General features: G+C 35.9%; 1 protein-coding gene across 2 annotated transcripts; it reads right to left on the bottom strand.

Moving 5' to 3' along the window:
- Window positions 1-9: 9 nt before the first annotated feature.
- Window positions 10-8638, bottom strand: LOC128027202 (SAM and SH3 domain-containing protein 3). 2 transcript variants are annotated; one of them, XM_052614553.1, is made up of 8 exons: window positions 8393-8638; window positions 6378-6470; window positions 3144-3278; window positions 2536-2680; window positions 2295-2446; window positions 1246-1458; window positions 1011-1155; window positions 10-928 (listed from the first exon to the last, which is right to left on the bottom strand). In XM_052614553.1, exons 1-8 carry the CDS (start codon window positions 8453-8455, stop codon window positions 726-728), a joined length of 1149 nt encoding a protein of 382 aa, XP_052470513.1. In that variant the 5' UTR covers window positions 8456-8638; the 3' UTR covers window positions 10-725. The 2 variants fall into 2 exon arrangements, with proteins under 2 accessions (XP_052470513.1, XP_052470514.1); XM_052614554.1 differs by having other exon boundaries at window positions 3144-3275.
- Between the last annotated feature and the right edge of the window lie 1726 nt (window positions 8639-10364).

Raw genomic sequence — 10364 nt, 5'->3', positions numbered from 1 at the left:
TCTGTCATGTTGTTTCAAAAAAGTTTTTTTTTTTCTTTAAAACTAGTAAAAACATTGAAAGTACAGACAACAATATAAATGACAACTGGAAAGCTGAAAAGGAATGCAAGTATTAAAACAACAATGGCTTTGAAAACTACACAAAAAATATTATAAACATTTTCATAAACGGGGACCACAATAGTTGACTATAGAAGCAAAAGAATAAAACAAAACCATGTGCTTTTCCTCTTTCATGCCTGACAAAAATACATTTTTGAGTGCACCAGTTGTGTAACTGTACATTCATTCCGACAGAAACCGTAGAATAGTAGTATATAAAATGCTACTTCATAGCTAAATGTATGATGATGATGATGAAACTTCTCAGATATTACAGAATCCCAGTTAGGTCAAACTTGGTCTTGTGAGCAAAATCAATATTTAGGATTCCAGCATTCTTCTTTTGTGCTGTAAAAACATAGCTGTAGGTTTAATCCATGGAAGATCACTTTATGCAGCCTGTTTTGCAAAATCCTACAACTTTGTTTCAGTTCGATTTTGAAGCTCGGGTCTTTCTGAACAATAACATCAGAGCAAATAGATGATGCTACATTCAAGCTCTTTATGCCATCTGACCTACTGGCCTCTGTATGGGCTGTGCATATGAAATAGTTTTCTCATAGAGTTCAATCCAGCTTGATAGAGTTTCAAAGAAGCAGGATCAAAAGAAGATTCTGGTGGCTTCACTCTGTTTGGCTCTCAGGACTCTCCCCCACCTTCATCTCCTCCAGATGTTCCTGAATAGCATTGAGCTCTGTTTCTGTGTCCGGATGGGATTCCACCTGGGGCTCCTCACATCCGTTTACCAGGTTCTCTGTGCTCTCGTAACAACCTGAGTCCCGTGGCATTTCAGTCTTTTGCTCCTCTGCATCGGATTCATCCTCCGCTGGAGAGCAGAAAAGATGTTACTACATTAAACAGACTGCAACTTATAAACATGTACGGTCTAGACTCTTTAATGCACTTACAGTCATGAAGCAATTCTGCTGCTTTCAGTATCTTCACACATTGCTCAGGGTCTGTAATATTCAGTTCGTTCAGGTGGGACTCCTTCAGGCCCCTGAAATCCTCCAAACTCTGGAAGCCATGCATGGACAGGACAGATTCCAGCTCCTGGACACACAATGAAGTCAGTCAGTGCAGATCCTATTGTACTGTGATGTAATAGCTCACATGTTTAAGAGAAAGTAATTTGAGGCTTACAGATAGGCCTATTCTCTCCAGAACTTCCTCCAGGGATTGCGGTTTGGGTTTGTTCTTTCGTCCTTGACTCTGGCATCGCTTCCTCTTTGGTGGTGTGTCTTCCTCTGGTAGTATTGTGACATAGATGAATTTAAAGGAGCCCACTTTGTTATTGAGTTTACCAGTCCAGGTGCCTACTGGTGGCTTCTCAATGATCTGGATGATGTCTCCTTTCTGTGTGTTTTGAAAAATATAAGTTCACTGCATACAATATACTTGCTGGATACTACATTTTTTTTTAAAGATTATTTATGCCCAAAATTCTGTCATTAGTTGTATTATTTTCTTTCATGAAACACAGTAGAAGTCATTCTAAATAATATACTGGTTGTTTTTATCTCGCAGGCTTTTGCAACCATTGGATGCTCGAGTGCTTCAGGAAAATGTTCATTGTGCTTTAATTGTATGGAAAAGAGCAGCCAGTACATTTCCTCAAAAACACTTCTTTTGTGTTCCACAGAAAGCAATGCAAGTTTATATATATAACACATTTCATATCAGGGCAATTATAGTTAACTTAACTAAAACAAACAAATAAATAAATAAATAAACAGTTTTACTACTTGAGCCAAAAATAAACATGAACTGATTTATTTTGCATTGTGTTATACTATTTTATTTTATTTTATTTGAGGCGGGGGTCAAGGCAACATTTTCATTTTCTTTTAGTTTAACATTTTTATTTAGTTTAACTAAAAAAAACAACTAAAACCAACTGAAATAAAATGTAATAAAAACTATATAGACGTATATTTAAAAAAAAAACAACAAAACAAAAATGAAATAAAAATGGCAAACACACCCAACAAAATGACTAAAACTTTGAATCACAATGTTTACATGAACCATAAACTTATATCAATAATATACTATTTTCATACACAATGGTAATTTCCATGAAAGTGTTAAAAAATACTATTAATTGATTAAATACAAATGGATTAAAAATGTAACTTAATAGTGTGGGTTTTTTTACATTCTCTAAAAACAGCACTTTTTAAAAGGCTGACCTGTAGTTTGAGGGATTCGATGTCATACGGGCTGGGGGTGAAGTCAGTGTGGACGAGGGCCCTGCCACAGAAGGGCCCTGTGTAGGTGCTGTCCTCCAGTCTCATACTGTCTCTCTGGCTGAAGCCACTGTCCAGACTCTGCCTGTCAGCACCTGCACATCAGGGAAAAAAAAGAACAAAAAATCAATCAGCCTTATGATTTCACTTCAGCTTCATATTGTGCCGGGTTGAGATTGCTTACATCCAGAGAGCTGGCGTGAGAGAGGACTGTGTATTGTGTCCTCTGAGCTGTTGGAGCACACAGACGCTCTGTTCCCAGCAGTGAGATCTGGAATACAGTCAATTGGAGATATGGGAGACACAGAGCCGTCCTCCCCACTCTCGTTCTGAAATCATCAAACGTAACATTAAAAAGTTCATTTGAATTCATATGCTCACGAATGTAATTTAGCTACTGGAAACATCCGGAGACTGCTGACTGTATAAAATGTACTGGTTTCTTCCACATGGGGGAGACAAATTCAATCTGTTACATTAAGTGCTTTTCTTAGATGGTTGCTAGCATGTTAGATTACTTGTAATGTAATGTAATAAAATCAATATTTTACAAAAAGATTCAATTAATTGACATTACTTAATGCATTAGCTATCATTAACTAACACATTTACAGCATTTATTAATATAATGATAAAGTATTATTATTTTATGGATCATTTATATGTGGTAATACTTAAAAATTTGAAATACTAAATAATTGTAGCAATTAACATTAACACATTCTCTTCTAGTGTTTATTATTAGTTCATCATTGACTCTTATTTTACGTTAGACTTGTGCTTTTTACTTACCCCCGCCTCTGCAAGGGCTTTCTGTACCATCTTGGAGGTTTTACGGGTCATTGTGCGAGATATGACATTTCTCCATTTCTTTCCCAGTTTCCCACTACTTTTCCCTGAATCCTCTGGTGGTGCACTCTCCAGCTGCTGAAAGAAATTGCAAATTGCAACTGTACATTTTATTCAGCTTCTAATTTTGTCCTCTTGACTCATAAAACTTCCTCTTGTCTAAAAAGGTCTACAGGCAATGAATAATTCTTGCTGCTTGCCCTCATAGACTTGTTCTGTGCACTATGTCCTGGCTCCATCATTAAAGAAAACGAGACAGACTTCTGTTAGAATTTATTGGCTTGATTAATTAAAAACATTTAGCTTTTAATTACTTACTGTAGAACTCTTTGATGTGTTTTCATAATGCTTTTGTAGTGTTATGTTCAGGGCTTTGCCCTGGCTAAATCAGCATGTATTTGTGTATGATATAATCTCATTATAAGAAGTGTTAGTTTTAACTTGATGGCCCCATAGCCAGCTCTGAGGTCTCCGAGGTTCGGACCTTGACATTTTTTATCTAAATGATTAATCTTCTATTTAAAGCTTCTCATATGAGAGTCTGCATGTATAATTAAGTTTAGACAGTTTTTAAGATTGTTCATTGCCTGTGGTATGCTGCGGAGTGAACGAGGCTTGAGAACAGAGAACCATGAGTGAGGGCGCGGACACTTCCCCATTCAAAACTAGACGAGTGACATGTCTTGGGTATTTATAGTTTTTGACTTGGATGCCCAAGAGGCATTTCAAAGATGGCCGCCGAGTGACATGACTTGTCTTAAAGAGACAGCTGAAACAGGAAGAGAGGGCAGGACATATTGAGCACCCACACTCCCTTTTTAAAGTAGCCAATTGCATTTTGATTATGTCTGCTCGGACCAGAGATGTTGAGCTCGGTAAAGCTGCATTTGACAGCCTCAGTCTAACAGATTACCCCCTAGATTCAGTATTCTAGATTTACTCTTAGTAAAACAAAACAGTGGTCATAATCCTGCTGATGCATGTGGTTGCAAACGTTTTTAATTAATGGCGACTCGCGCATATGTTCCGCTCCATGCGATTGCGTCTCAAGTCTGGATGTGCGTTCTTGTGAAACAACGTGAAACCAGACCTCATTTGCATCAATTGAATGTCTGAATCGTTCCCTATCACCTACACTGTGCACTACGAGGAATACACTGTACAGGAAATAATACACTGTGAACAAGTGAAATATCTCAGCCAGCGCTCCAGCATCTTTAGTTATAGTGCAGGAGGTGGGCACTTCTGATTCTAGAGAGCAATTGACTGTAGATAGTGGGCAGACATTATGCAAATGTGTTACTGCATGACGTAGAGCCGTAACAGAATAAGATTAGAATTCCTGACAACTCGTTTAGGCTATTTACAAGCCGACTCCTTTTTTTGACAGACAATAACTTTATCTATCATGCACTGTCGGCTTCACAACTTTGCAGATAGTTTATGTTCACATACAGCTACATGACACACTGCATGAAAGGTAATATTCAAAAAGGCATAATAGGGGCACCTTAAACTGATACGCAAAAAAAAAAAAAAAAGAAGAGATATTATCTGTCAGAAACGTTATCAACACTATCAAAACAGTAGCATATAACACTAGTGCAGAGATCTGTAGAACAAGTATGTTACGTCTATGCTATTTCATATTGTAGGCTAGTTACATTTTCACAGTCATGCTAACAAATTTCATAAGGGCACTAGACAAAGTTATCCTCAATATAGCAATGGTAATTAATCAAAACTATAACAGTTATATTGCTGTTGCTGAATAAACAACTGATAAAATTATATAGGCTACGCCTTATCTAAAGTAATGGTGCAATGTGATATAATTTAACAATGCTAATTTCTCCAAAACTGTGAAAACATATTTTACAAACATCTACATATCTGTCTCTTTTAAAGTGTTTAGTGTATATAATGTGGGGTTATTATAGCACAATACCCACCCACTCCTCACTAATTTTCAAACCCTGGCTATGGCCATGGGGCCTGTTCTTAAGAGGATTTCCAGTCAATCTCAAGTCTGTGACAGTGGCTTTTGTGTCACTACCGCAATGAGTCAGTGTGGCTGCTCCTCTCTGAGCTCAAAGAGAAATGCCACCAACTCTTCCTTTTAGGACATGTGCTGTTATCAAAGACACAGACGAAAAAACAAAAGTACCTGAAGACGTCAAAGGGATTTTACGTCAGTCTGTTACTTTGCCCTTGTGTTTATACCTCTGAACTTCACTTAACACCAGCACAGAAAACTATTCCATACCATTTAACACTTTTAATATCGAACTGGACACAGTTTAACAACAATAAATATATTCATATTTATTATTAATTAATTTTTGTCAAATGTTATCTTGATTGATTAATAACAAAATATCTAGGGTAATTTTTTTATTTTCTTGAAAGAAGTATCTTATGCTCACCAAGGCTGCATTTATTTGATCAAAAAAATACAGTAAAAACAGTAATATTGTGAAAATGTATTACAATTTGAAACAATTGTTTTCTATTTAAAAAAAAGTTATATTTATAAATGTAATTTATTATATTTTAGTATTTATTATTAGAATTGTCATTATAAATAAATCTTATAGAAAATGTGATATATCTATGCATAAAATAACACAGTTGCCTGCTTCTCTGAAAAGCAGACAGAAAGCTAAGCAGGCTCTCTGCTTGAATGGCTTCTGAAAAGATGACATCCTGTCTAGATATTTTTAAAACTTTCAAATGAAGCTGTTATTAAGCACCAATCTAGCAGTTTGGTTTAAGGTTAACTGTGACTTGCCTGTTGTTTTTTCTACACAACTTCATATTATCCAATAGTTTGATAATCATGAGACAGTAGCAAGTTGGAGCTTGAGTAGATCAATTTTTATATAATGATTATCTTGATTTACTCACTTTCAAGTGGTTCTGAACCTGTATGAATTTATTTCAGCTGTTTAACACAAAATAATGTATTTTGAAAGAACGCTGGCAACCAAACAGTTGATGGCATAGTATATTTTCCATACTTTGGAAGTCAAATGCTACTGTCAACTGTTTAGTAACCAGCATTCTTCAAAAGTCTTCTTTTGTGTTCAACAGCTGAAATAAATTCATACAGATTTGAAACCTGTAGGACGGTGCTTAAATGACAGCATTTTCATTTTTAACAAACTCCTCACTTACGGTTTCATCCAGTGTAGGTTCAGAGCTCACTACGGGTGACGATGGCTTTGGCTTCATAAAGTCTTTGAAGCTGCTGGACCTTTGCAGAGTCAGCTGTGAACACAGAACAGTTTCTCATCAGAGTCTAATTAAAGTTACAGTACTGTACAGTATTCAGATAGATAGATTATTGTTCATGATTCCTGACCCAGTTGGCCTTTTGGCTGAATGCAGAGTCATCCAGCATTATGCTGATGAAATTTAATCTCTATGCGTCATGAACAAATCCAGGTCACTATAACTGACAGCTCATGTTATAATGGCCATTTAATGTTATTGCAATTCCACAAGCATATATCCTGATCAATATTTGGAGGCATTATTGGGCCTCTGGAGCAACACATGAGCAGAAGAAACCACATGATCCTTTTCAGATCCATGAAATTATAAGCATGGATAACACTTTATAGGTTTTCACAGAAAGGATAATGTGTTTAGTGACACTTTACATAACGTCTCAGTGTAACTGATTACAATAACAATGTGTCAGTATAATCTTTCTACAACAAAGGGCCCAAAATTCAAAGTTAATTGAGGTCCATTGGACTGAACATACATTATATCCAATGATATTATACTAAAATAATAATAAGATTTAATATATTATGGCTTGGTAGGACAAATCAAAGGTCATCTTGAGCTAACGTTGGCTTTCCGGCCCTGGTTTGTGCGCCGCTGATCTACAGTTTATGATAAAGTCACTGTAAAAGACAATATATTGCAAAGTATGACTTGTTTGAATAGAACCAGACAAGATTCATTCAAGAATAAAACACTTTTTTGAATTAATGTTTGTCATTCAGTGTGGGTTTTGTGGGCTGTTGTGCATCTCTGTTCCAATTTGACTTTTTTTCTCTCTCTTATCTAAACCTTTCACTGTGCTGCTTTTCTTCAACTCAGGAAGTGGGTATGTCACAGTCATCATGCAGCCAATCCCTGCAGAGCTGTGCACTACCTAGACAACACACAACAGACTGCAATCTGCTGAGACAACTAAATGCAGAGAGATTGTTCAAAAATCATACTAAACTAAATGTCCCACGGTTAAACTATCATTGCACAAATCATTCTCTTTTGGAAACCTTCCACATAAATTTCTCCAAAATAGTGACAACATTCTGCATCATCATGAGATGGTGAAATACATTACTGATAGATCTCGACTGAAATGATTACGCATAATCTAAACCATGGCCAAAGAGGAAACTGGAACATTTTAGGTGATGTGAAAAAGCTATTTTCATTTACGTGGTAATGAGCGGCACCTCTATGGTACATCCTGTATTCTGGATAAGGATATGAGAAAGGCATTGGTGTAAAACATATAAATAAAAGACAGCAAATTTAACCTTGATGCACAGCGGCAAGATTTTCAGTTCTCACTTTGCTTTTGGCGTTTACAAAGCACATGCAGTTTCACAGAGGAGAAATATCGAAACTGTTGGCTGTCACACGCAAGATGAACCAAATCAAATGGAAAATAAGAGTAATGCTGTAGAACAGTTAACCGCTGATTGCTGTGATGACCTACGTAAATCTCACTTTGAATTGAGGAGCTTTGGTTGCTTTGCTCTGACGATGTATGAACTGTTTCAGGATGTGTGGTACGGTCTGCTGTATCTCTACAGGAACTGCTGCACAGCCATGCATTTCACCCAGAACAATCATAGAGTTTCAGTTCTTACAGGTCTCAAGTCAAAACTACATATTACAATAGGACTATTATTAATGCAGATGAATGGAAACACTTGAAAAAGCTTCTCAAAGTAGTGTTGTTAAGCAGTTAGCAACAAAACCACATGTTCTGCCATAATGTGTTTGTGTCATTTACCATGTGCTTTTTAAACAGTTTATTACGTGTGTGTGCTCCCTTGGGATTAAAGACCTCTAGAATGAAATCTTCAAGAGCATAATTTCGACTCTTGCTTAAACTCTTCAAAACAGGGCCACACAGGCATTAAGACACAAACTCCTACCTTCTTCTTTTGCACCTGGCCCTGTTCTTTTTCAGATGCATTGGATGGTTTCCGTCGTAACATGTTGATCCTGTAGTGGGTGGGCAATATTCTCCTGAGGACCACGACTATAGCTGTGGCAGTATGACACTTGGTTGTGCTAAACGAACTGTCAGTCTCACTGCCAAGGTGCCACTCACAAAGAGACAAAAGCCACCAGAGGAGGAAGAGGCAGAAGAAAAGTTCTTCTCTGATCGCAGGAGTAGAGAACTAAATGCTTGAGGAAGTAAGTCACATGACTAGACAGGAACTTCTTTTTTAGGAGGTGGTTTTGGTTGAAATGGTTCATATCAGATAAAAACCAAACCATAGATAAAAAGATAATAATAAAAAAAAGACCAGATATATTCAGTCATACAGAACATCCTCACCCTGAAGATTTGTCATGGAGTTCAGAACATGATGAATTATTATTATTTGTTATATAATATTATTATTTAATTTATTATTTCTTGAGTTAAACATTCAGTCTCTGACTCTAAATAGTTTGAATACTTGAATAGTTTAATATTCTAATATTTTTAAATCAAGTACATTTTTAATCCATTTATTCACACCCTGTATATTAATTATACATTAGTTAAAAACATATAATAAAATAATTAACCTTTTCTAATGCTTAGAAATATTGCATATAAACATAAACAATATATTTTTTTTTCAATAAATAATTAAAATGTTTAATTTAGAATATTTAAATGAACATTTAAATACATATTTAATTCATATTAATATAAATAAATATATTAAAATGAAAACCATTTAATGCAGAACATTTAAATACTCTAATTCTAAGTAATAGTAATCAAAAGTTCTACTCTAATAGTACTTAGAAATGTATAAATATATATATATATATAAAAAGATTACTAATTATTACTAACAATTATTACTAATTACCAATTAATTATTACTATCTATCTCTCTTATTATTATTATTATTTCATATATTACATGGAAACTAACATTCACGATCATGATGCCTCTGAGTCCTCAGACCTTTTGCATGTAAGTTCAGCCAGCTGGTACAGATCACAGAGGAAGTGGTGTGTATGAGTTGTCAGAGTTATTTTTATATTTATTTTTACACCACATGGCAAGATGCCTGACAAAAATAAGCATGTCATAAAGTATGAAATGTTTAGGTCAAATAGGCCGGTGCTTACAGCACATACAAGCTGTAAGTAACATGTAATACATGACTTTAGACAAAAACAGTCTTTTCTGTTGTACAGCCAGCGGTCAAGTACAATGACAACTTTAATGAGGTCATTGTTTTCAAAACCTCCTGTTGCTGCAGTTCCTCTTTATTGTAAGGTCAGAGCCTCAGCAAAGAAACAAACAACAAATATACAGAATCACACCAATCAGTCCTATTATTGAAAAGATAAGAAACAACGTTGAAAGTTGTTTTGAGCTGGAGGAGAACAGTCAAACAAAGAAGCGCAGAGAGAGAGCATGAGTGAGTGAGCGGACGTCAGAAACCACACTCACACCTTACTGCGGTTCTGACGGAACTGTTGCCAAGCAACAGCACCTCTGCAGACATGAGACATGCAGCAGTGCTGCTGACAGCACCTCGCTTCAGGCCTGTGACCATTAAAGGGGATTGTAAGCTGGTTCTCAGAAAGCACTGTTAAGATGTGCGTCAGTTTCAGTGCCCTAAACCATGTCCGGCCCTAAAACCAACACACCCAACAGCCAATCACACATTGGGCCAATATTTTAGAAAGGATTGGTCACAAGTAATTTTTACACGCAAAAAATATGGAATTCATGGAAAGCATGATTAAATTTTTTTATTGATTGCTGACAAATTGTTTTACTGAGCTAGTTTAATTACTGAAGTTGTTACCTCCACATAAAATCTTACAATCAAAAATATTTGGATATATATGAGCTTTTTTCAAAACATATCACGCAGGTAATGCCA

Source organism: Carassius gibelio, chromosome A14, assembly GCF_023724105.1.
Source record: "Carassius gibelio isolate Cgi1373 ecotype wild population from Czech Republic chromosome A14, carGib1.2-hapl.c, whole genome shotgun sequence".
Taxonomy (NCBI): domain Eukaryota; kingdom Metazoa; phylum Chordata; class Actinopteri; order Cypriniformes; family Cyprinidae; genus Carassius; species Carassius gibelio.
This window is presented reverse-complemented; position numbering and strand designations above follow the sequence as displayed.

Coding starts and splice junctions, on each gene's coding strand:
- LOC128027202 (XM_052614553.1), bottom strand. CDS start 8,455: ATGTTACGACGGAAACCATCCAATGCATCTGAAAAAGAACAGGGCCAG. Junction 3,279..6,377: donor AACCTACACTGGATGAAACC/GTAAGTGAGGAG, acceptor AATTTCTTTCAG/CAGCTGGAGAGTGCACCACC. Junction 2,681..3,143: donor AAGCCCTTGCAGAGGCGGGG/GTAAGTAAAAAG, acceptor TGATGATTTCAG/AACGAGAGTGGGGAGGACGG.